This window comes from Pelophylax lessonae (genome assembly GCF_965119305.1).
Source record: "Pelophylax lessonae genome assembly, chromosome: 2".
NCBI lineage: Eukaryota > Metazoa > Chordata > Amphibia > Anura > Ranidae > Pelophylax > Pelophylax lessonae.
In genome coordinates, this window is record NC_138769.1 from 363,020,069 (window position 1) to 363,047,599 (window position 27,531).

The 27,531-nt window shown below is 43.2% G+C and overlaps 1 protein-coding gene across 2 annotated transcripts in view; it reads left to right on the forward strand.

Annotated features, from left to right (window-relative positions):
* Window positions 1-27,531, forward strand: part of CSMD2 (CUB and Sushi multiple domains 2) — a 1,446,274-nt gene that overhangs the window by 1,196,418 nt on the left and 222,325 nt on the right. For both annotated transcript variants that reach the window (XM_082247591.1, XM_082247592.1), the window contains one exon: window positions 10,059-10,246. In XM_082247591.1, the coding sequence (XP_082103717.1) occupies window positions 10,059-10,246 (188 nt within the window). The remainder of the gene's footprint in view (window positions 1-10,058; window positions 10,247-27,531) is intronic.

Genomic DNA, 27,531 nt, shown 5'->3' on the forward strand with positions numbered 1-27,531 from the left:
CAGATCTGTTTTCCGCCTGCGCGGCCCTTAGAGTCAACACTCAACAAGAATGGCAAGTTGTGACCCGTAAACGCTCTTCGCAGAAAAAGCAACATACCGCCAAAGCCCGTATAGTCCATGTTGGTCTTCAGTGGTTATTCCACTATACCCCAGGCTCCATAAGGACATTAGCTATGTTCCTGGTACCGCTCGTGGTTCTTTTTTTTATCCCTCTTTTTTCCCCCTCGTTTTTGCTTTCTTCACAGGTCTCGCAACAGTGCCACCGTCTGTTTACTGGATCACGAAAAGTTTCCAGCACAAGCATCGCCGGATATCACTCCCACCTTACCACTGGACTGCCACGGTATCAACTGACTGTTGTCCACACATGGTCGCGTAAGTTCCTACGTTTCCCTGCACACTTCTTATACATGTTCCTACCATGACTATTACCTGCTTATCTCTGAACACTAAAGGGTTCAACCACCCAGCTAAAAAACGCTCATTATGAAGAGAAGCCCTTACGCACAATGCGGACGTACTCTGTGCGCAGGAGACCCACTTTGATATTTATAAGACCCCTTGCTGCTCCCACCCCAGCTTTCCTCATCTTTTTCTGTCCAGCTCAGACAAGAAAGCAAGAGGAGTGCTCCTTTCTGTAAGAGATACTGTCCACTTTTTGCTTAAGCAATCCTTATTGGATAGAAATGGCCGCTACATTATCCTGACATGTGACCTGAACTCCCGACCCTATACCATTGTGTCTGTGTATGCCCCCAACTCTCACCAGTCCCGTTTCCAGAAAATGCTCTTTAAGAATGTGAGCCAAGTTAAATACGGCCAAGTTCTTATATGCGGGGACTTCAACGCGGTACCTGATCCAGTCCTGGACTCCTCTAAAGTTGGGTCCAGACTTGGCCCCTATTTGCACGATTTGCTCCACAAAGAGTACCTCTACGACATCTGGCATTGCCAACATTTCAACGAGCGCAACTACACGTTTTTTTCTCCACGGCATAGATCTTATTCCCGCATAGACCTTTTTCTCTCTGACAAGTGGCTCCTACAATGGATATCCTGTTCAGACATCCTTGACATCACATGGTCTAACCATGCACCCATACTGATAGCCATATTGGAAGATGTAGCGACAGTCAAAACCCCGGTATGGAAGTGCAACACCAGACTTCTTTAAGACCCAGACAGTGCTACAGTAATAACCGATAAACTTTCTGAGTTCTTTGCTCTCCATGTGCCGTCCACTTTCAATGTATTTTTGCTATGGAATGCCAGAAGGCATTTATCCGGGGGATTCTACTGCAACAGGGGGCCAGGTCGAAGAGATGCTATAATTATCGCCTAGATTCCATCCTTGGAGACATACACTCCCTGGTGCAGCAAAACAAAACGGCGCCATCCCCAGTGATGCCGGACACCCTGCACAAACTTGTCTCTTGTTACTGCAGAAATACGACATTCACCTCAGACGGCTTAAACTCCAAACATACGCCAATGCCAATAGGACAGGGAAATATTTGGCCAGCAGCCTGAAGACCGCCAGGACCAAAACAAAAATTGGGCATTTGATCCACCCCATCTCAAAAGACAAAATTCTCAACCCTCAGGCAATCGCTGACAAATTCGCTGATTACTACAGTGACTTATACAACCTAAAACATGATACTCATACCGTCCAACTAACAGAGGAAATGATCCTCGCCTTCCTAGATAGGTTGAACCTGCCAACACTCACTGAAGCTCAACTGCTCACACTTAATGCCCCTATCACTGAACGAGAGGTGAGCAGAATTATAGCGTCTCTTCTGAACGGCAAATCTCCGGCCCCAGATGAGCTACCCAATAAATACTTTAAGTCTATGTTGCAACCATTGTTGCCCTATTTGCCCCTTGTGTACAACCGGGCAGCTGCCTCCTCCACTTTCCCCAGAGAAATGCTACAGGCCTATGTGTTCAAGCTTCCCAAACCTGGGAAAGAACCTACCACCCCAGCCAATTTTAAGCCCATTTCCCTCCTTAAAGCAGAGTTACAGCCACGAAAAAAAAAATCCAATGAACATACCCCCGGGACAGTCAGGGCTAGTACATTCCACAATGGCTAGCCTCTGATCTGTCCCGGTTCACACTTACCTTTAAGAAGAAATAGTCAATTTTAAAATTTCTTCTCCAGCGCTGCCATCTCAGGTGTGGGCAGCTTGAAGCCAGCGCGATCCTCTTCTGCGTCCTCTTCCGTCGTCTTCGGTCCCACGATGCACTGCGCCAGCCCCGCCGTCACTTCCGGGGCCGCAGCGCCATCCCTGCACAGCTTCTGGGCATGCCCAGAAGCTGTTTAGCAAGGTATGATGCGCCTGAACTGGAACTGACGTCGGGGCCGGTGCAGGCGCATTGATTCCTGGGAGCGATGATGTTCAGCTCCCAGGAATCATTGCAAAGCAGAAGTGACGGCGCGGGCCGCGCGCCCGAGGGAGGAAGTGGAAGAAAGGTGAGTATTTTTTTTCTGCAATTACAAGGTGAGTAAAAAAAAAAAAAAATTGTAACTTCCCATTTCTTTTTGAGGTTTCAAATAGGAAGGCGGATGGCCCAAAATCGACTATTTTGTGGCCGGAACTCCGCTTTAATTCAGATGTGAAAATTTACACCAAACTTTTGGTGACTAGATTAGCTACTATTATCCCCTCTTTAATAAAACATGACCAACTGGGCTTTGTGAGAGGAAGGCAGCCTTCCGATGCCATCTGACGGATTCTTAACCTGATTCACCATGCTGGGGTCAGCCGAACGCCTTCTCTGCTGTTCCAGCAGCTCCAGCAGGACGGATGTCCATGACTGGATGATGTACACTTCTCCACACTGGAACCTTGTTTTATGGGCATGAATATATGCTTACTAACGTGAGTGCATAATTTTATTCATTAAACCTGTTGCATAAAGTCTACACTTAGAGGCGCCTCTGTCTGTCTTTGTTTTAGCCCTGTGGAACCCCTGGCTTTTGGTTTCTGGATGGCTGCCCTACATGGTGGACTTTTTCTCCCCCTGTGCCTTTAATGACTTTTAACTCCATGGACTTTTGGTTCAATATGTGATCAAGCGCCTGTTAACATTGTGTATTTCTCTGCTGTTGTCCATCGACGAAAAGAAGGCGTTCGATATGGAGTAATGGTGCTATATTCAGAAGTTCTGACCAGATTTGGCTTTCAGGGGGCTATCAAATCGGCCATCATGACTCTATATTCTTGCCCATCTGCCCAGGTGTACAAGTCGGGTCTCCTTTCCAAGCCCTTCCAGATTTCTAATGGCACCCACTATTTTCAATCTAATGATTGAACCGCTTGTGGAGACAATCCGCCAACACTCTCAAATCCCGGGGTTCCAGGTGGGAGCTGAGAATCATGTGGTCAACCTCATGACGAAGTGATTCTCTTCCTGATTGAACCGAAAAGCTTACTTTCTCAAGTTCTACAAACACATCTACAAACACTGCAACTCTTCGGTTCCATCTCCTTCTATAAAGTAAACTTTTCTAAATCCTTCATCTTGAACATAGGGGTGGACCCTGTGACTTTAACCCTCCTCCAACGCACCCTACCCTTTACCTGGGCCAAGGATAGCATCCCCTATCTAGGTATTACTCTAACCTCAAACCTTGGGACCCTAGCATGAGCTAATTATGAACCCCTGATCCGCGACATTCATACCCAATTGACATCATGGTCCACAAAAGACCTATCCTGGACTGGTAGACTGGCGGCATACAAAATTTCCATCCTCCCACAAATTTTATACCATTTTAGAGTGCTCCCTGTGCCGCTCCCACAACAGTACGTTAACCTGCTTATGAGTTATTGATTCAAATTTCTGTGGACACACAAAAAAACAAGATGTGCACACAAATTCCTCATAGCTCATAAATCTGTAGGAGGGATGGGTCTCCCTGACCTCAACAATTACAAATGGGCAGGGATCCTGGATCAATTGCAACACTGGTTCCACACACAAGACAGACCGCGCTGGGCATCTCTGGAAGAGGTAATGACAGAGACCCCAGACTTGACATCCCTCCTGTACATGGACTCGTTGAGGCCTAGGGAAATCCCTCTCCCCAACTGTAAGAGCATCCATACTTGCATGGTGCCACCTTCTCCGTAACTCTGTAGATGAACCCTCCATAGCCACCCCGCCAATCCCGGTTCAGGCTTTATCCTCTAGGATACCATTCCTAAACCACTTCTAGCACATGGCATTGTTTATGTACAAGACTTCTTAGATAAAGATAAGTCCCGCCCTTGGATGGACATGAGAACCATATTCTCCTTGCCACCACCTCTATAATTCTCCTGTCACCGCATTTCACAATTCCTCTCTGCAAACCCTATACCCTCCTTACACATCCCTTCGGCAGCATGGAAATTCTTCACTAGGGGGGCCCAGACCAAAGGGGGCATCTCCCTCTTTTTTAACTTTTTGCAGTATAAATCTAAACCTTTTAAGTCCGTACCAATACTTAAATGGGAAGCAGACCTTGGCACCACTTACACCTGGGCAGAATGGCAACTAGCGATCCGGTCTCACTATCGCTTTTCCAAATGCACTGGCCACTGGGAAATGATGCTTAAACTCCTACACATATGGCATTATTCACCGTATAAATTGTCTAAATTCTCACCTCAAAACTCTGCGGTTTGTAGGCATCAATGCGGGCAGATTGGCACTCTCCCACACATTATGTGGGGGTGCCCAAATTTGTCTAGCTACTGGAATAAGATTTTCCAAACAATATCCTCCCTCACAGGCATAATCAATTCACCCGAAATGGGCTTAGCGCTATTCAATCTGGGACTAAACCAATTCCCACCGCAAGTGAGACAGGTGGTATGCCATATTCTGCTGGCAACACGTAACAACATTCTCAAAATCTGGGGATCCCAGAACTCTCTAAACGTATCTGATGTTAAGATCTTAGTGAACCGCAACTATATCTTTGAGCGTCTACTAGCTATCAATCAAGGGACATGCAAATCCTTTGACGATCGCTGGACTACGTGGCTGCCTTTAAAAATCTTACTAAACTGTGTTAAATGCATCCTTAACATGCCTTCATGGGTATCGGCGGGGGAGTGCGCCTTCCCATCTCCTGCACAGCTTGTACCCAGATGGGGTGCGGGGGGTGGGTGGTGCGGACCCAGCCAGCCCGCCTTTCTGTGACTTTTAATCCCATGTTGTACGGAGATAACATAACATAACGGCACTATCTCTTTTTTACATGTTATGGCTTTGTTATGTATACCTGTGAATTTGTTCAGAGCCATTGCCTGTTGCATAGGTATTTTTCTCTTTTGTTTGCTTTTGAAAACTAATAATAACTAATATATTGTTAAAAAAAAAAAAAAAAAACAGGGATCCTTAAATGAGGTGTGAGATATGTCTTTTAGGGGTGGTAATATGGTGTCCTGGAACATGGTTCATCTTTTGGAGGTGGAGAATTGAGAGACAGCAGGTGCCAATAGAAGAGTACAAGTACTGTATGTGCTTAAAGGGTGCTCAGACTAGAGCTACCATGGAGAAGGGGGTTGTTACAAGAGGTCTGTCAGAAGTATCCCCGTTCTTCCAGTGTTAGGTAGGCCTGTAGCTAGAAGTGTGATTTTCTATGTGTGTTTTACTTAGAAAAAACGTGTTAGATTGTGTTACTTGTCTCAATATTTGTAAGCACTCTCAATGATATGTTTGTCACTCCATCACATTCTGCCCTCGGAGATACCTGTGTAAATGGTATTGTTCTTTCGTAAGATTGGTGGAGGGATATGAGAACAGGCTGACTCGTTTAAAAGGACGCAAACAGGAAAACAAATTTAAGAACCGTTGTCTTAAATATAAGCACACTCCTAGAGTCACAGTTGTTTTTTTTTGTCAACTGAATAATCTATTGCAAAACACGTCAACGAAGACAAATACTCATGTGTCTATAGCGCAAGTTTTTCTGGATCCTGGGCTCAAAAGCTTCTATAGTTTAAATTCCATAAAGGAAACGCACTTGTTAAAACATTAGTTTTTTTCTAGGTTGGCAAGCCCTTATTTGTTAGGCTAGCCTAACTGAAAGCCTACTTAAAAACGTAGTAAAAATAAAGTATATTTACTTTCTGCTGTGTGGAGTTTAGAAACTCCAGAAAGTATTTCTCCAATAATATTCTGCCTTCGTCTTTCAGCCAGAAATGGTCTCTAATTAGTGTATTTTTTGCAAAGCCTTATATCAGCCTAGCAGACTAGCTATGAGATCGGCTTTAATGTATCTTGCTAATGTCTTTCTTGCCATTAAGTGTTGGACAGGACTTGTTAATGAAGTCATTTGCTTTTATAAGGTGGAGAAAGGATCGCCACTGATAATAAGGTCCCCGGGGGACAGACACATATATCTGAGCTTCTATTAGATTTTTAACTTGTAGTGGCTAGGGAGCTTTGTGATGTGTAGCATGACAAATTAAGAAATGCTGGGTCACTCCAGCTATAGGGAGGTCATCTACTTTTTCATTGGCTTTAAGAGGGGCTTTCTAATTACATTTACAGAGCCTTCGTGCATTACCCATGTGTTTTGTTATCCTCTAGAGTTTTTTCCTATCATACAGTACAATTCATTCCTATGCAATTTGTTCCAGGTTTATGACAGCAGCAAATCATTGAAACAAGACAAATCTACCCAAATAGTCACAATAATAACACGGTGGGATGTATTGTTAACTAAATTATATATTTTACAGGTAATTCATGGTTTTACAAGTTAATACAGGTGGATCTTTTGCAAATATATGGCATTATTTGCAAAAAATTAAGTAAGATATATATTTTGTCAAACATTCCAGCAGTGTAATAAAGGAAGCATGTGCTATAAGCAACACAGAGGCTGTATGGTCTCTTTCTGAAAATGCTAAATGCCTGGCTTTGATTGCAATATTCTAAATCTCTGACCTTACATAAGCATGCAGTTCAGGAAAGTCAGGGTGAAGGTGGTGCTCTATACTGCATGATTGTTCCAGATAAGTGACTCAGATAAGTATTGAAGCCATTGGATCAAGTTAGCAGGTAAGAAACAAGAAATCAGCAATAGCATCACCTAGCCCATCCTTCTCATGGACAGCATAGAAACACCTTTCCTTGCTCCTGTGTCACTCTGTTGAGCCACCAGAACCAGAGGAAGCTCTGATGAGCTCCACACTGACTAATTGGAGCTTTCACAGGGCTAAGGAATCTTTCCTTCATTTGACAGTGTTGTCCTATTAAAGAGATGCTAGAAATGTAGAAGCAGGGAAGTAAGTTTCCCTGAAGCAGGGAAGTAAGTTAAGCTTACCAATACCAAAAACGCTGATATTTGACTTTACTCTTGACAGATAAATTAAGTGGTGAGGTACTAAGGAAAGGTGATTTGTACTGAAGAGGAGAGGAGGGTTTTAAGTGACCCAGTTTGATAAGGAGAGAAAATATGACCAGCTCCGTTAGGTGATGGTGGGCTAAATGGAAATAAAAAAACTTCACTAATTTACAGTAAAGCGCAGTAAAGCCTTCTTAACCACTTCCTGCAAATCGACGTAGCTCTACGTTGGCTGCAAGAAGTGGTTGTACCGGGGTGATGCCTGCAGCTAGAGGCATCATCCCGGTACCATTTTTTAGAGCCGGCGGCCGGCTCTCAGGTGGTGAGGGCCGATGCGGCTGTCGTTACCCCAGTCGTTACCCCAGCGAGCAGGAGGGGACGCCCCCCCCCTCCCATTGCCTTCTGCGGCTCTGCCCAGGTCTCCCATCCTACCGGGAGACCCGAGCAACCAGCCGGCAAATCCGCCAGCTGGTTGGAGTCCCGAACAAAGCTGGATTCGACAAGCAGACTAAGGACATGGATTACTGGAACCATGTCCTGTGGTCTGATGAGACCAAGATAAACGTATTTGGTGCAGATAGTGTCAAGCCAGTGTGGCGGAAGCCAGGCGAGGAGTGCAAAGACAAGTGTGTCTTGCCCACAGTCAAACATGGTGGTGGGAGTGTCATGGTCTGGGACTGCATGAGTGCTGCTGGCAATGGGGAGCTACCGTTTATTGAGGGAACCATGAATGCCAACATGTACTGTGACATACAGAAGCAGAGCATGATCCCCTCCCTTCAGAGACTGGGCCGCAGAGCAGTATTCCCGCATGATAATGACCCTAAACACACCTCCAAGACGACCACTGCCTTGCTAAAGAAAACAACACTACACCGACCTGGATCGATGGATCAGCGCTCACTGCTCACGTTTATTCTGCCTTGCTAAAGAAGCTGAGGGTAAAGATGATGGACTGGCCAAGCATGTCTCTAGACCTAAACCCTATTGAGCATCTGTAGGGCATCCTCAAATGGAAGGTGAAGGAGCGCAACGTCTCTAACCTCCACCAGCTCCATGATGTCATCATGGAGGAGTGGGAGAAGACTCAAGTGGCAACCTGTGAAGCTCTGGTGAACTCCATGCCCTAAGACAGTGCTTGAAAATAATGGTGGCCATACAAAATATTGACACTTTGATCCCAATTTTGACATTTCTACTTAGGGGTGTACTCACTTTTGTTGCCAGCGGTTTAGATATTAATGGCTGTGTGTTGAGTTATATTGAGGGGGCAGCAAATATACACTGTTATAGAGGCTGTACACTCACTACTTTACATTGTAGCAAAATGTGATTTCTTAAGGGGTTGTCACATGAAAAGATATAATAAAATATTTTAAAAAATGTGAAGGGTGTACTCACATTCTGCATATAGCTGGCCAATTAAATAAAGTAATGTAAAGTAATATGGCTCTGTACAGTATCTGTATATGAGGGAAAAAGCCCATATTGTGGTGTAAGATGGATGGAACATTTGACCCATGCATCTCCTGGCACCACCCCTGGCTACACCGTTCCGCAGTGTTTGTACACTTTTTCTTATTCTTGGCAAAGAGAAGCTTTACCTTATTTACTAAGTTCTGGAGAAACTGCACTTGCAGGGTGCAACTGAACTTGCAAAGTGTCTCTTTGCCTTCAGTAAATCAACCCTTAGACGTACAGTACATCTCAAGGATCAGAACATTCAGGGCTATGTGAGATGATTACAGCCACACACACCTACACAGGTTGAACTGGATGGACTATTGTCTTTATTCAACCTCACCTACTATGTAACTATGTAACTATGTATGTAACCCCTTTATGTCCGTAACAGACATGCAGCTGTAAAAATCCCAGATTTTTACAAAACTGCCCATGAATCTTTGGATGGTTCACAACCCTGCTTGGAATGGAGTGCTTAAATAATTCATCTAGATCCATTTGTAGCCAGTTTCAAGTGTACTGGTGAGATTAAAGGAAGGGGAGGAATAGGGTACAGCAATGCCAGCTTTTTTCTGACAAAAAAATTACAGTATTTTGGGCTACTACTTCTTCCAGTCAAGCCACCTGAAAAAACGTTTTTTTTTTTAACTGATATTACTATTTTGAAAGTAGATTAGGGTTTTGCTGTTGTCTGAAATTTCTTAATAAAAAATATGCTGCCAAACTGCATTGTTATAGAAAATGTCCCTTCCAACCATTATGGTTCTAAAATACTGAGTACAGCTTTAAGACATCCCTCACATGTGTTTGAAAATTTGGCCTTTCTCATTTTTTTTTTTAACAGACTTCGATGGGATATGCTGCTAAGTTGGGGTTTAGTCAATTTCTAACAAGATTTGGTAAAATCCCTGCAAATGGAACTTAGGGGATTTGCCCATCTTTAGCCAAGTAGCTTTGGAGCCAGAACTATGCAGGCACTATCAGATGGGAGGCCAATCTGTACTTCTAGAAGAGGAGACTTTGCATGGGGGGGGCTCTGCTAGGAAATTGTTGCTAGCTAGTTTAAGAAAACATTTCAAATATTTGATTCTTCTGTCTTCTACCTGCATTGTTTTAAGCTTGGCAGTGTCTTTTTAAGCTATTATCCAAACTGAAGAAGAATGCAGGTTTCAGTTAAAGAAAAATATGACAGCTAAAATAGACATCATTTTACAGCATCTCTCCTTGTCTTTTATTACAGGTTTAATCTGGAACCTGGTTATGATTTTCTGCACATCTATGATGGACCAGACTCACTGAGCCCACTGATAGGAAGTTTTTTTGGCTCCCAACTTCCTGATCGGATAGAAAGCAGCAGCAACAGCCTATTCATTGCTTTTCGCAGTGATGCCTCTGTTAGCAGCGGAGGATTTGTTATTGACTACACAGGTATTATCCTTCATTTTGCTGCATATCTTACATACCATCTTCTTGTGCTTTGAATAATCATTCAATTCTCCTGCCATCTTCTTTTCTTTGCAATAACCATTAACAGAACATTAACCAATAACTAGTTATCACTGGAATTACATTTTAGTAACTCATTAACTAGCTTAGTTACTGCTTCTTTTTGGTAATCATATTTCTACTACTAAAGAGGACCATATGACTGATGCACTTGTAAAGTCGGAAGCAAAAGTTTAAAAGATTAGAGTGTGGTTACCATACAGGACATACTCTAATAGCTGCTTTCCAGATTTTCCTATTCCCACTTAATCATAAATATTTTAATTACTCACATAACAAATGAAGGGGCACAAATATTAATGCAAATGTCACAGTATGAAGTATGTCATTACAAGTCATGAGCATGATCCAAAATGTGGGTTTGTAAAAGGATAATAGTACTTTTAGGACAGTTATCCTTTAGATGACCATCACTTCCCCTGTACCATTCCCTCTCTTCCTTTCCCGTGCCTTATACTTACCTTTACAGATGCTACTCCTGAAGTTTCCTGGCCAGGCAGTTTTTCTTAATTCATTCATATAGATGGGCTGTTTATACTATGTCCCTGTGGTGGATATCCTCTCCACAGCCAGCCATGGCCAGGCAGGAGACCTCTGGAGAGATACCAGTTTTGGATAACACAGCAATGATTCCTGAGGGGCATGGACAGGTAAAAGATGGAAATATACTGTTGATTTTTTTCATTCAGCTGAATGTAGAAATCAAACAGATCCCTTGACCTAACAGTGGATAGACAATTACCCTGTGCCATGCTATTGTTTTCTTTAAAAAAAAAAGGATGTTGGGTGGGAGGGAGACAACAAAGCCACCCCCTTAGCATATTTGGTCCAGTTGATCAGGAAGTAGATGAAATTTGCACAGTGTATAGCAATCTTAAGCCTTGGGCAGGGGGTTACTGGGAGATGTTTAGTAAAAAGTTAAAATTATACTAAAGATACAATTAAAAAGAAAATAACAAACATGTCATATCTACATGCTCTGGTTTTGCACAGAGCAGCCCCAATCCTCTTATTCTTGGGTCTCCTGCTGGCGCTTCTGGCTCCCCTCCCCTTCTGAGTGCCCCCATAGCAAGCTGATTGCTATAGGGGTACTTGTTCATGCTCCATAAGACACACAGAATTTGGCTTGGCCTCCTCACTGGCTGTGATTGACAACAGCGGGAGCCAACGAGGAGGCAAAGTTCGGGGAGAGCAGTTGCTCTCATGCACATTGCTGGATCAAGATTGGGCTCAGGTAAATATTAGGGTGGCTAGGAGGGAAGCTGCAAAATGACGATTTTTTACCTTCACACAAAGTGCGTTAAAACACACAAGTCGTGCCTCTTCATTGGCATGCAAATGCGCCGGATGCTTCCTCTAGCACACAGTCTGGAAAGTTGTTAGAGCTGCTGGAAAAAAAACAGGGGCATTGGAGTCCTAAGTTGGTGATAGGGATGGGCCGAACACCCCCCTGTCGGTTCGCAGCAGAACTCTCGAAAAGGGGAAATGTTTTAACCCGAATGGCACACCCCATTGAAGTCTAGACCCCACCAGCAAATCACCATCCACATAAATATCACTTCTTAGCCACTTTCTCCTTAAGGTGCTCCAAAACCAAACCAGATGTGCCACTACACTTGTGCTCCCCCATTTTAAGTGTATCCTCAACTCTATGTGTATGACCTCACAAATACGTTTGGTCAAACAACTCTTTTAAGCCTCTTCAGGGCTAAGCTAGTGTGATCTATATTTCCCGAATCCTTTTTCCTTGCATAGAGTACTTCCCCATCAGTGGGTATCGTTAGGGAGTATATGAGTAATATACACAAGCTGCTAACTCCCTACGGGCTGCTCTACTCGTAAGGGTTGGGGTGTCGTCACCATCCTTGCCCCTTCCCTTGAATTTTTTTGTGTGCCAGTGCTTTGTACACTGGTGCACAATCATGTTGGAACAGAAAGGAACCATCCCTAAACTGTTCCCACAAGGTTGGGAGCATAAAATTGTCAAAAATGTCTTGGTATGCTGATTCCTTAAGAGTTCCCTTCATTGGAACTAAGGGGCCAAGCCCAACCCCTGAAAAACAACCCCACACCATAAACCCCCCTTTCACCAAATCATTTGGATTAGAGCACAAAACAAAGGTCCATAAACACATGGATGAGTGAATTTGGGGCGGAGGAACTTGACTGGCCTGCACAGAGTCATGACCTCAACCCGATAGAGCACCTTTGGGACCAATTAGAGTGGAGACTGTGAGCCAGGCCTTTTCCTCCACATCAGTGCCTGACCTCACACATGCACTTCTGGAAGAATGGTCAAACATTCTCATAGAAACACTCCTAAACCTTGTGGACAGCTTTCACAGAAGAGTTGAAGCTGTTAAAGCTGTATAAAATGGAAAAACTCAATATTGAACCTTAAAGACTAAGACTGGGATGCCAATAAAGTTCATGTGCATGTAAAGGCAGGCATCCCAATACTTTTGACAATATATTGTCTATATATATATCCCTAAGCCATATGAATATTCCTCTCCACAGCTAGATTCTCCCTCATAACGTTATAAATAATTACTGTTACCCATCTAGTAAAGCTGTGGCAATAGTCTTTTATTTTTTGTTTTTTGTCAGTAGTTATTCATATTCAGGGCACATATGCATACGTGTGAAATGTTCATTTACTGGTGTTTAGTATGCCCATCATGTATCTCAGAAACTTTCTGATATAGACAGCTGTTTTTGAAGTATCACAACGTCATTAGTCCTTTCTTCAGAACCAGTATCTAATTTACAAAATATTGATAGCAGTTTTCAGATGACATTCCTTTTTAAAAGTTATAGGTGGTACATTTCCTTTTTAGAATTTACAGCAGTAATAAAAAGTTGGTTGATAGGTATATGGAAATATTACAGCAAAAGGTACCCAGAAGCAGATAAAGGTGTGTTACAGGTTAAGCTGTGATTTTAATAAATGTACAGACAGAGCCGCTCTTATCCACACAGGAATATCATTAATTACTCCTGAGATTAGGCTAGTTTATTGTTTCATAACATTAGAGAAGTTATAACTTCATTTGTATAGAACAGAACAGAAAGGTTAATGGTATCTTCAATATTTCACCTAATAGCTTTTATCATCTTTAAATAGGTATGATGAATGTTTCATTTTGGTTATAAAATGTGACTTCTGTTCTCCAGCTCTAGATATTCGTTTAATTGAAAGGAGAGAAACTGGGCCCAGAAAAAGACGCACCTTAATGACTAATAATCCAAAGTCTACATAGCATAAAATTTGCCTTTGAAACTTTAATATCATCTTTTTTATCAAAAAGCATGCCGACAGTACCTATATATAGGGTGAGTTAAGACAGCTGATTAGGTACTTATTTCCACATGCTAATCAAGGTGTTATCTGCAATAAAGGAACACTGTATAGCAGGGAGGATCTGGAGGTTGGAGGATCAACCAGATCAGAACCACAGAGGAAGCAAGTAGTAAAAAAATACTTTTGCTGACTTTTGAGTTTACAATTTGCAGTTGGTGCAGAAACTTAGCAGTAATCGCAGAGTTTGCGGTGCTGTCAACTATGGGCTAAACATAGGCTCTCTTACTCCGTGGACAGGTGTCCAGTCTTCCTGATGTTACACTATTAATATGTAGGGTCTCTGGGACTAGCTGTCCTCTCTGTCTCTGTGCTACAATGATTTACAAATCAATATTTGTAAAGCAGTCTGGATCTAATGAGGACACGCAGACATAATGTTTTTAATGTGGGTAGATGGATTAGACTGATAGATATGTAAATGGCTACCAGGGATGTGCATTAATTATCTGTCTGTTAGCCTTCTGTCTATCTTTCTATCAGTTTAGTTATTTTCTCTCTACCTATTATTTAACATTGGCCGATATGTGTTCTGAGCCTTGCCCCCTGTATGATATGCAATCTGGCACCCTGTGCTTTACACGCACTGAGCCCTTTTCAATATGCACTACTAACCTTGTGCTCAGTGCCCCACTCCCATAAAGGAACCTGCACTCACAACGACAAGACTGGGCAAACAAGTACCTGAAACATTCTGACACAAAGAATGGGAAACTCAGAGACCTAGCAGTGTAATACAGTGACAGCTTCCCCAATGCCTCCAGACATGTGCCTGGAGGCCAGAATTCCAGCCCGCCACGCTAAGATACTCTGGTGACTGCATGGTGCAATACATCTTCCAGCTGCCCACAAGGGGGGCAAATTGACTTCTACTGCCTTGGATGAAAAAAGCATCCTGAGCCCTGCAGTCTCAAAGCTCTGGCAGGTAATCCAAGGCATTAGTCACAAACTGGTGAAAGTAGAAAAAGTAGGTGCCAAGAGGGGACAGTTCCAGTAAAAACCTACAATCCAAGCAAATATGCACACTCTAAAATTTGAATGCAATGCACTGACACACTGACAATTGTGGGCAGCACTCTGTATAAGGACATGCCGTGTTCTTGAAATGGCGCCGGCAATGACACCCCAGTGCAAACCCTCTTCAATGATCTACTCGACAATGACACTCCAATGCAAACCCTCTTCAATGATCTACTCAGCTGCCCTGCAGACTCTCACAATGGATTTGTGAGAGCTCACATGGCCCTGTGCCCACAGAGTATCCAAAATGACTCACAAAAAGACATATTATGTTGACCACTTGGGTGTCCACTGTTTGAAGATACTAATGTTTGCCTTTAACTTTTCTAATTGTATGATGTAGTCTAATATATCTAATAATTCATTTAACTTTATCCCCAACTTTAATTAAAAAAAATGTTTTTGTTAATGTACGGCCAAGCTGTCAGCTTACATTGCAGACTACTTACCAAAGTGTTATCCCCCCTTTAAGATCCCATTAACTTCCAAGAACAAAATTGTTGTCTGGCTGTAAGATACTGTAAATTTCAAATTGTAATAATCTATATTCAAGCGGTCCATGATTTCAATCAACAGATCCCTCTCACCACCCCAGATATCACAAACATCATCAAAATGATATACCTAAGCCATCATATTATAGACAAGGCATCACAAGAAAAACAATTGCACTCCCTCCCCCCCCCCCCAGATACAGATTGGCATATGAGGGCACACAACTGCATCTGGAGGTAATAGGAGAGTCACCATATGTAAAAAATGATGATGAAAAAAAAAGTTCAGGAATTTCAAAATAAAGTCTTCAATAACCATTTGTCCCGACAAGGTACCTGTGAGAACATCTTAATCACCTCAATTATGAAGGTCTATAATCATTGAATGTCAATAGTAACCAACCAAGCTCTCTCTGGAATCTGCTTCCTATCAATTAGTTTTAATAGGTGTACCGTGTCTTTAATATATGAAAGTAAACATGTGGTCTAAGATGAGTGTCAATAAAGTTAGCCATAGAATTTTGTGTAGTCATTTCTAGTTATCATTCAGCCAGCTGGCTGAACAAAAAAAAAAAAAAAAAAAAAAAGAACAGATTCCTCCATTCACTAAGGTGAGGTGGATGGAAGGATTTCCCCCCTGCCAAGACATTCTGCTAGCAGGATCTGCAGTTGTAAGAATACACCGATCAGTGGCTGCGACAACAGTTTTCCAACTTGTCTGTTTAACAGAAGTCAATGTAATGGCCAACTTATGTAGCAAAGGATCAACCACATACTGATGGAAATTGAGCTGGTCCCTGCTGAACCAGCTGAATTTTATTCTGTCTATGGCCAGCTTTAGTTTATGGACATTCTTAGTCCATCATCGACTGAGATAGATAGAGCAGCTAGGGGGATCATTGTGTATTTAGTAAAGCATAAAATGTCAGTACCCAGTACACAACTTGAAGAAACTCTTTTTTTTTTTTCAGAAATAACTACATTGTTATAGATTTCCATAACTATAGTGAGGAATTCATGGTTACATTCATTTACTTTAGATGAGGTGACTTTTTTATACCATTCATTGTTAACAACTGAAAACATATAGATTCACATTGTTAATTTTTTTTAAGAAAACTATCTTACTTCCCTTATATGAGGGCTTAATTCATATGTTGGAGCTGGTATAATAGTAATTAGAGATGGGCTTTATGTTTGAGTCAAGCATACGTTCGAAAATCAGCTATTCGTGTGTTCGCTGAACACACGAACAAATGGGGCGCTCGGCAGGAAGTTCGCCCGTCGATGAGTGCCCCATAATGCACTGCACTGGTGTAGTGCATTGATTGCTGATGATTTGCCAAAGCATGTACCTGACCTGTATGCTTTGGCCAATCCCAGCACAATGTCCTGTCAGAGCCATGATTGGCCAAAAGCAGGGCGCCTTTAGCCCATTAATGGCTCAGGGGCTAAGTCCACACCCCACAACATAAGGCTGCTGCTTACACGGCAGCCGTGTATAGTGTGTGACAATAGAAATTAGGCAGGTAGTTAGTGGATAGTGTGTTGTCAGTTTAGTGCAGTCAGTGTAGTGTACAGGCATACTCCACTTTTAAAATGCATGGATATGTTGTAGTCCTGGGTCGCCTCTCGGTGCTCCCCAAGTTTTTTGTCCCTGTCACTTATAGTTTGTGAGCAGTGCCATGCCAAGTTGACCAATATTTCCCATAAATATCAATGTTAAAAACTTGGAGCAGTGCCATGCCAAGCTGACCAATATTTCCCATAAACGCCAATGACCACTGAAAGCTGAAAATTTGTCTGGGCAGGAAGGGAGTGAAAGTGCCCTGTATTTAAGTGGTTAAGGGGAACCCTATGACAGAAATAAAAAAAAAACAGCATGGGGTCCCCCAAAATCTATACCAGGCTATTTGGGTCTGGTATAGATTTTAAGGGGAACTCCACGCCAACATTTAAAAAAATAAATGATGTGGGCCCCCCCCCCCCCAAATCCATACCAGAGCCGTATCCAAGCATGAAGCCTGGCAGGCCAGGAAAGGGGGGGCGCCCCCCCCCCCCTTGAACCATACCAGGCCTCTTGACCTCAACATGGGGAGGGTGCTTTGGGGTGCCATGATGGGGACAAGGGCCTCTTCCCAACAACCCTGGGCTGTGGTTGTGGGGGTCTTTGGGTGGGAGCTTATCAAAATATGGAACCCCTTTAACAAGGGGGCCCCCAGATCCCGCCCCCCCATGTGAATGGATATCGGGTACATCGTACCTCTACCCATCCACCAAAATGAAACGCCTAAGACATTTTTTGAAATTAGTATCTCTCAATGTAAATCCATCGTCAATCACAATGCCCGCCGCAGCCGAAAAAAAAGAAATTATTTCAAAAACGATTTCCCTCTTCTGAGGCTACCTGCCATAAACTGCTCTTCAACTTTACAGCTCTTTTATAGGCAAGGGGCAAGGCCACCCAGTTAAATTACCCGGTGGCACCGTCCCCTTCTGACGTGGCATGACGTCACCTCATGACCCCACACCAATAATGTTTTTTTATCTGTATTGACGGGAGCCAACAATACATTACAGCCACAAGCAAATTTAAATCACATTTCTTCCTTTAGAAATGTCAGTATTGCTGCAACAGGCTACTTACATCGTACAGATGCACCATTTTACAGGCACATTAAGGGGACCCCCGAGGCACGATATTTAAAGGAATTTTTCATTTTTATTGTTTCCCTTTAAGCATCATTAAAATCACATAAAAACAATTAAAAAAAAAATTGCATTGATACATGTCCCCTAGGGCAATACCCGGGCCCCATACATCTTTTTTGGTAATGACTTGCATATAAGCCTTTAAAATGGGGGCTTTTGACTTTTCATGTTCATGTCCCATAGACTTTAATAGAGTTTGCGTGTTCGCTAGAACTTTTCCCCTGTTCGAGATGTTCGGCCCACCACTAATAGTAATTCTTTCACATTCTGCTGTTACTTATTAGCAAAGGATTGCAATATTTGGACTAGTTAGTATTGGAAGGAACATTTTCAAGTTTTTCCTAAATTCCTTATGAGAGGGAATCCTAGATGCCATATACAGTATGTACCAGAGGCACTTCTTCATGAGTAGAGGTCATTTTCATCCAGTCGTTATACCATGTTTCTAAGGGCCCTAAAATCTTTCTTAGTGAATTGTTTCCAATCTTGTGTGGAAACATCTACTAATACTGATGTAGTACCCTACAGGTAGGTGCAAGGTAAAAGTATAATGGGCTTATGCTGCCTAATAGCAGGGCCATGATTTCAGCTGGGCTGTCATGTCTCCCAGGTGTGGTTACTGAGACAGGAGTCTCCCCACTGGCTCTGTGAGAGGATTCTCATTGGGCAGTGGAGGAAATCCAATCAGTGGCCCATTCGGGCTTGTATCTACCCCAGAAGGCAAATTCTGCTGCAGAGGATTTTGGGATTGGTTATAAGTTTGAGGGGAACGCATGACGCAGCATCTTTGATGGGAAGCAGAGTCCCGGGAGGGAGAGTACAGCTCTCTCTCCTCCTGTCAGAAGGATCGGGTGTCTTGGGTGGCTGCCTGAGTATCCAGAATTGAGAGCCGAGCTGCAGAGAGGATCCGGTGTGCTGAGGACCAGTGGAGAAAGAGGGGTTCAGTTCCAGGAAAGCCTTCAGAGGTCGTGACTCAGTACTGTGAACTGCCCCTGGTGTCTGCCTAGTGTAGAGGGGACCACTCCAGCGAAGGTCCCAGGGATCCTAGAGCCTGCCTAGTAAAAGGATCCTGGAAGTGTAGAGGGGGCGCCAGCGGTTAGGCCTTGAAGAGTTAAGTGTGCAGTGTTAAGAGTTGCAGCAGTTACAAGGAGCTACCTCAGTCAGTGAAAGGCTGGAGGGAGTCATACACAGGACTTTTGAGCTAGACAGAGTGTCAAGAGTCAAGGATCGTTACAGTCCTGGATCTTAAGTTAAAATTAAAAAAATTAAAATTGAAGTTTCAGCACTTTCGGCAGAACAAGTATTTAGAAGCACCAGGAAGCGTTGGTCGGCATTCAGCTGGCGTCAGGACAGCGCATTTTTCTACAAAGTGTCCCAGTTGAACCTAGTTGAGCCAGATGAGTATCCCACTCATTCCCTTCTACCATCCCCATTATAAAATAAACGACACAAACCAAAGATGCCGGAATGGTCATCGTCTCAGTTCTTACACTTGGGTTTTCAACTTAAATGTGTTGGAAGTGTTACCGGTAACAATGGCAGAGCCACCTCAGGCCCAATGCCTGGAAATATTGCTACACTGGCTTTTGGGATTCTCTAGAGAATGTTTGTCTGTACACAAAAGCTCACTCAACCTGTAAACAAGAAACTGACTACAAGATTATGATGCACTTGTATATAACCACAGCTTTTCTACATAAAATGAGTTAGAAAATACCCCAAACATGCTGGCACTGTCACAAGGAGAAGAAAACACTTTCACAAATTTTTTGGTCCTGCTTAGCAATCCAGCTATTCTGAAAGAGTATTCACAAACTGTTAACAAACATCCTGGAAACTAGACTCAAACCCACATCAGTGTTCTATCTGATCTATCTCTATTCTCCTCCCATACCTCCACCAAAAACATCCGATCAATGGAGTGTGAGCAGTAATACAGACAGACTAGATAGACTAGATATTGGTGATTCATATCACACACATGCCCACCATAAAAGAATGGATAAACCAGATTAAAAATATCTATAACATGGAGGAATTGATGTTCAGACTAACGCTGAGAGTCTACATGTCTTGCGAACTCCACCTATCATTAAAAGCATATATTAAAATTGTAAAAAGTATATATTATACTCACAAACAGGTGTGGGTATCACACATATCAACATGATGATCAACATAGGATCTCCAAGGTAGCCAAGGCACTACGCGGTGCTGGATAACATGCAGTGAACCGCATGAGTCTGCTAGGGCACTCATGCAGTTCACTGCATGCTATCCAGCACCGCGTAGTGCCTTGGCTACCTTGGAGAGCTTATGTTGGTCATCATGTTGATATGTGTGATATCCACACCTGTTTTGTGAGTATAATATAAACTTTTTACAATTTTAATAAACGCTTTTGCTGGTAATGCACTAGGTCGGTGCGCCCTTCTCTCTTGTTGTCTTTTAGTGTGTTTCGGATACCCTTGATCCTGAGGGGGCAGCAAGACCATTAGCCATACCTACTTAAGTCCACCTAAAACATTTCCCCCCATCATACATCACTCGAGCACAGGGGAATTGTTTTACGTTTTAGAACTTCACCTATCACCAGACAAATGTTAAACCTTGCCACCTTAGTTGAGAGAAGACAATGATGAGATAATGACTAACACATCTCCCCCTACTTTGATCCCCAACCCCCTCTACCTTACCTACCCCTACACACCACCTCTACGCGATTTTTGTCACCTATTCCTTCTCTATCTACTCCTGTGCCCACTAAGACCTCTCTTTCCCCATAGTCTAAACCTCCCTATATAATTTTTACTGCAGACACTGCACTTTCTACCTTTTCTCTACCTATCTCCAGTTAAACCATTTTAGCCTGGATGTGGAAGGAAGGGGCCCTGGAACAGGCAAAGCAGGTGCCTCCACCTGATTCTATACATCTACCTCCCTATTCCCTCCTCAGATACCCATCACAGACAGTTCTTGTTATAGTTGGTTCCAACCACTGTAATTGTCACTTTTGCTTTACAGATTTGTCTGCATGACATTTGGGGTGAAAAACACAAATATGGACACAGAAAAAAAACAAGGAATACATACACAGAAAGTGGTTCTAAGGCCTAAAATAACATTAAACCTTCATTTTTTTTTTTCATTTAAAATAATGCGCATGCTATACTTACCTGCTCTGTGCAATGGTTTTACACAGAGCAGCCCCAGACCTCCCCTTCGCGGGTCCCCCGCTGGCACTGCAGGCACCCCTCCTCCACCCAGTGCCCCCATGGAAAGCCCCTTTCCAGGGGGGCACCTGTGCGGTATCACCCCAGAGCTGCCCTGTCTGCACCACAGCATTTGATTGACAGCGGTGGGAGCAAATATGCGACACGATCTGTCACAGGCTGTGTCCATCGGAAAAAGCCGATGACTGGTCAGCGTACCAGCTTGCTACTGGGACCATGTGATCGCTGTGACCATTAACAGCAGATCACATGAAAATTGTAAATAATGGATGGCTTCTTTTTATGCCATCCATTGTGTACAATTGTGTTGCTAGCTGTCATTGATCTCATGGTACAGACAGGGCCAATCACAGTTCATCTCTACAAAGCTAATCACAACAAAACAGACTGAATTAATCAGTTTCAATTCAGTAAAAAATGTTGCTTATATCTGTGAAATTCACTGGTATAAAGAATCATAATGAGTAAAAAAAATGCTGATTACTTCCCCAGTGTAGGAATAAAAGGAGAAAACAGGGCACCAGGTCAGTGCGAGTAAAAACAACAACACTTTATTTGAATATCCATTTACATCTGAATAACTTGCATGTAGAGGTGCTGTGGTATCATGTGTGGTATCCAACACGGTAGACAGAGTGGACTGGAGGGCTGCTGAGGATGTCCAACCCACTGAAGATGACAACTGGGGCTACTGGCATTAGCAAACTCCAAGGCTCCCACCACCGAGTGACCAAAGGTAAAACGACCCGATAGAAAGACCACTGCTCACACAAGTCCAGACCAACCACATGAGGGAGCAGGAGAATGGCGGCATCACAGGCTCTTACTCACCACTACTGGCTGCAACAAGACAGGGCACACAAGCTGGGGAGAGGGTGGACCACAAAGTGTTTCTGAGGCCCCCGCCTCCTGCAGGCTGACCCCCCCCTCCCCAGAGGGGGAGCATATATGCTATCACCCGAACGACGATAGAATCAGGAGAGGAAATGAGCAGGGCAGGGCTGTCCTACAAAATGCTCAGCAGAAGCTTCTGGTTAGCCGCGAATCGAGCAGCGATCCAGACAGAGTGTATGGAGGATAGCCAAATGCAATAATTTAAACGACAAGTGAAAAATTACATAAATAAAAAGGAGCAAGAAAGCATGTGGGCTTCCATAGTCCTCCAATTCACTCATGTCTAATGTACCAAAAAACATGAATCAATACAATTACCTAAAAATAATTACCAAAGAAACATGTTCTAACTAAAAAAGGAAGAAAATATGTACGAAAATTACATAATTTAATCTGTGAAAAAGAGAATAGGGAAGGGAAAACACATAATAAATAAGTGAAAACCACATAAAAGAAGCAACATGTGGACACTAAAAACAAATAATTATCGTATAACTATACAATTGTGTGTATATACACACACACAACAATATATATATATATATATATATATATAAAGGAAGGTATGTAAAGAGTCACACATTCGGTGGCAATGAAAGTGAAGGCTACTATAATAAATAATCGTATCATGGACATAGATATAGCACATTACTCTAAGGGTTAATACCCAAAAAGAAAAATAACAAAAACATGAGAGACAGAAGGTTTACAAGATGGTGTTAATCTCTGTTTCTTTATTTAACCCTCTGGGTGCCAAAGAATTGAGAGTGAAAATCCAATAAACCTCTCTGTGACACAATTTCTGAAATCGCTTAGCTAGAGTTGCATGGTTTCAATAACCCAAATTTGCAGCCCTTTGGTGGACTGACTGTGATGACAAAGGAAGTGCCTAGGGACACTATGCTCTTTGGATCCCTGTGGTCCCCAAACTGGGCCCACACTGTGCGAATGGTGCCACCCACATATAAGAGGCAACAGGGGCAGGCCAGACAATACACCACGAATTGTGTAGATCAACTGAAAAATTGTTTAAGGCAATAGGTCTTTCCTGAATGGTCTAGAAAGCTTTGTTGGCAATGCTGAATGAACAGGTATATTTTGCACTGATTTTTTTTGCATTGGTGCATGCCCACTAAATTGTAAAAGGTAATCAAAGAATTGGACGAAAAGGAAAAGAATTGGTGATTCTCCTGGGGGCTACGATATTCCTTATGTTTCTAGATTTCCTATAAATAATCCGGTGTCTCTCTGGCAGGACTGGGGCTAGTTTAGGGTCCTGTAAAAGGATACCCCAGTGGCGCCTGATAATTCTTTCCATCTTGCTGTGTGAATAGTGATACTGTGTTATAAACTTAACCTCAGCATTAGTGGATGGAGGTACATCACTGTTTTTGTTGATGGAGGCTCTGCCTTTCAAGAATGCTCTATTTACTAGTTCAGGATCAAGGAATTTGTCAGTCAGGATCCTTACTTGCAAGGTATAATCACGATCCAAGGAGCAGTTCTTCCTGAGTCTATACAACTGACCCTTAAGATAATTTTGTGATAGTGGCAACTTGCAAAGTGGAGATACAAGTTGCCAGTGAAGGGCTTGAAATGTGTCTTGGACACAATGTGGCCCTCCGTGTGCGATAACTGAAGGTCTAGAAATACTAAGGTCAAAGGATCAAGTACATGTGTGAAAGAAATGCCCATGTCATTATTGTTACAATATTTAGGGAAAGGAGCAATTGATGACAGAGGTGCATCCCATATGACAATCATGTCATCAATATATCTACCAAAAAAAATGATTCGGGCAACGTAGGGGTTATTTCTCCAGATTCATGACTCCTCTCACCAACCAATGGTAAGCTTAGCAAAACATAGTGCGAAAGATGTGCCCATGGCAGTGCCATGCACCTGAAGGTAATAACCCCCCAGATGTTTAAAATAATTGTGCTCCAAGCAAAATGGTGTGCTCTCTATAATAAACTGGGCCTGTCTGTGGTGAAGATTGGGTTCCAAGGCAAGGAAGTCACCTAACGCTGTGAGGTCAATCTCATGTTGAATAGACGTCTATAGCAAAGTCACATCTAAAGAAAGCATGGTGTATGATTCTTCCCATGTGTAGTGGGAAAGAGTGTCCATAGGGTGAGAAAAGTTTCAGACGTATGATGGTAGGGACTGAAATATAGGCTGAAGGAAGGCATCTACATACTGGGACAGGCCAATCGTGAGGCTATCCATAGCTGCAGTGATTGGTCTTCCCAGGGGGAAGATAGGGTCTTTGTGCACCTTCAGCAGATGGTTGTAACGCTCCTTGCGTTTCTTATAAGGTGTGGATTTTCAGCTGCAGAAGTAGTTCCACGTCAGTAGTCATGTAGGAGATATGCTGAGATACCAATCCCAACCTCAATGACTCATCATGTATGGAAGGTCTTATTTCAGCAAGTAAATACACACAGTAATTAAGCTGGTTCCTAGTGTGACTTTATATACATGTGGTAAGACAATGATAAAGGTCTTAGGGATAGGTTTGAGTGGAAGTGGTAGGTGACAGACACTTGAGGTGAGACAGTGCAGATGGATGCAGGAAGGGTTAGCGATCATGTATGATAACAGATGACAGAGTAGCAGGTGCATACAGGAGAGATCAACCCAGTGCAGGAAATAGTAGCAGTAGCCTCAAGAGCTAGCAATCTAGTTATGCAGATGTAAAAGACAGTCCTTGCTATGCAGAGCTAAATAGTGTAAGCCTAGTACAAGTCTATAGAGATTTCCCCTGTGGGGTACTTAGCACTAATAGCGATAGCCGAAGGATCGCTCAGGAGATGCGGATGATCCAGTAGCAGGATGCAGGGATCAGCGCAGCGAGGTTCGTCAGCGAGGAGAGCTTGCAAGCATGGAAGCTTCAAGCAAGATTAGTATCCAGGTACTGGTGTTTGAACGAACACATGTGAGTGAGAACCGATGCCCTAAATAGCCATCTAGTCCGGCGCTGGGTGATGACAGCTTCAGCCTTAAAGGGAAACACACCTATATGTGTTTCTTCTGTCTAGGTAGATTGAAATCACCCGGAATAAATGTGATAGGAGGCACTGAGAGTGCCAGAACCTTACATTACCCCCCCCCCCGTAAGGCCGGCTCCGGAAGGCCTCTAAGGCTGGTTGTTGATATAAGAATCACATGAGACTGGTTGCCGATGCGAAAATCGGAAGGAAAAAAAAAAAATTTCTCTTTTTTTTTTTTTTCGCCGATATGAGAATCGGAATGAGACTGGTCTCCGATGCGAGAATCGGAAAAAAAAATAAAAAAAAATGGTTGCCGATATGAGAATCGGATCAGGTTGGTAACCGATCTGAGAATCGGATCCCTTGTTGCCGATATGAAAATCGGATCAGGTTGGTAGCCGATGAGAATCGGATCCCTTGTTGCCGATATAAAAGTCGGATCAGGTTGGTAACCGATGAGAATCGGATCACTTGTTGTTAGGGTGTCTGCTACATGGACCCCTCACTAGAATCGGACGCATAACCATCCGAAGTAATCCTAGTAGACCTAGCAACCAATGCTTCTTCAAACATCCTCAGATCCTTCCTACATACCACCGTGCCATTAGAAGCACGTACGCAGTCAGGTGCAAGAATCTCTGTATTTTCATCGGAAGCCAGAAATGTGCTTGCAAAAATAGGAGTATCCTCAGGAGGTGGTACAGGAGGGTTTTTTGAACGTGGTATAAAGTTCACTGGAGTTGAAGGAATATCTATTCCAAGATTTGTTAATTTCTGGGTGTCCTTCACTGATATAGAACGGGGACAGGGCTGGCAACAGCCTTGATAATTTCCAGGCTGTTTTTCAGGGAAGACCCTTCAGATTCGCCTGGCCTCCATTGGGAGAGCCTTAGGCCTATGGGGTCTGGTTGGGCAGAATGTAATGAAATGTCCCCCTTCACCACAATAAAAACAAAGGCCACAGATTCTCCTGTGATCTCTTTTTCCTTGTGAGGACAACCTAGCATGTATGGCACCAATCTCCATAGGCTCCTCATCCATCTCTGTAGGATCAGGGTCCAAATGGGATGTGTCAGAGTGACAAGGTCGACTGTTTGAGGCAGGCTCGGACCATGACCAGGCAGGATCACCATATCTACTAGGTCTCCTTTTTTCCTTAGGTAGCCGGGGTCTGTGGTTACCTGGAGCGGGTTTAGGAGTGGGGTCAATAGCTGAATTCTGAGAAGAACTGGATAATGGCATTTCCATTTTTTCAGACTTCCTTTCTCGTAGTCTTCTATCTATGGTGATACTGAGTTGTATCAATGTATCCAGGGTTTTTGGCATCTCTGCTCGGGCGAGCTCGTCCTTGACGGCTTCTGATAGGCCAAGCCTAAATTGGGTTTTCAGAGATGCATCATTCCATCCTGAATCAAGGGTCCATCTCTTGAATTCTGCGACAAAGTCTTCTACAGGCCTTTTTCCTTGTTTCAAGCATCTTAACTGAAGATCGGCAGTACTCTGCCTATTGGGGTCATCATATAGGCAAGTGAGCTCTGCCAGGAACAAGGCATAGGAGTTGAGAAGCTGGTCGTTTTTTTCAAAAAGAGAATCTGCCCAGGCTCGAGGATCGCCTGATAGGTAAGAAATAATAGTACAAACCTTAATGTGATCAGTAAGGTAGGTACGAGGTTTTAGCAAAAAAAGTAACTCACATGCGTTTTTAAATTCGCGAAATTTTTTGCGATCGCCTGTAAATACCAAAGGGGGATTTATCTTGGGTTCAGGAGACTGTGCAGAGGTAAGTTGTGTCAGTCTAATTACCTGCTGCGACAGAGCCTGATTGTCGTTTTTCAATTCAGCAAGTGCGTGTATTAACGCAGATACCTGCTGTTTTAATTGTGTCACCTGAGTGGCTACTTCTGCTGAATCCATTTTTTGGGTTCGTTCAATCTGTAACGCTCCTTGCGTTTCTTATAAGGTGTGGATTTTCAGCTGCAGAAGTAGTTCCACGTCAGTAGTCATGTAGGAGATATGCTGAGATACCAATCCCAACCTCAATGACTCATCATGTATGGAAGGTCTTATTTCAGCAAGTAAATACACACAGTAATTAAGCTGGTTCCTAGTGTGACTTTATATACATGTGGTAAGACAATGATAAAGGTCTTAGGGATAGGTTTGAGTGGAAGTGGTAGGTGACAGACACTTGAGGTGAGACAGTGCAGATGGATGCAGGAAGGGTTAGCGATCATGTATGATAACAGATGACAGAGTAGCAGGTGCATACAGGAGAGATCAACCCAGTGCAGGAAATAGTAGCAGTAGCCTCAAGAGCTAGCAATCTAGTTATGCAGATGTAAAAGACAGTCCTTGCTATGCAGAGCTAAATAGTGTAAGCCTAGTACAAGTCTATAGAGATTTCCCCTGTGGGGTACTTAGCACTAATAGCGATAGCCGAAGGATCGCTCAGGAGATGCGGATGATCCAGTAGCAGGATGCAGGGATCAGCGCAGCGAGG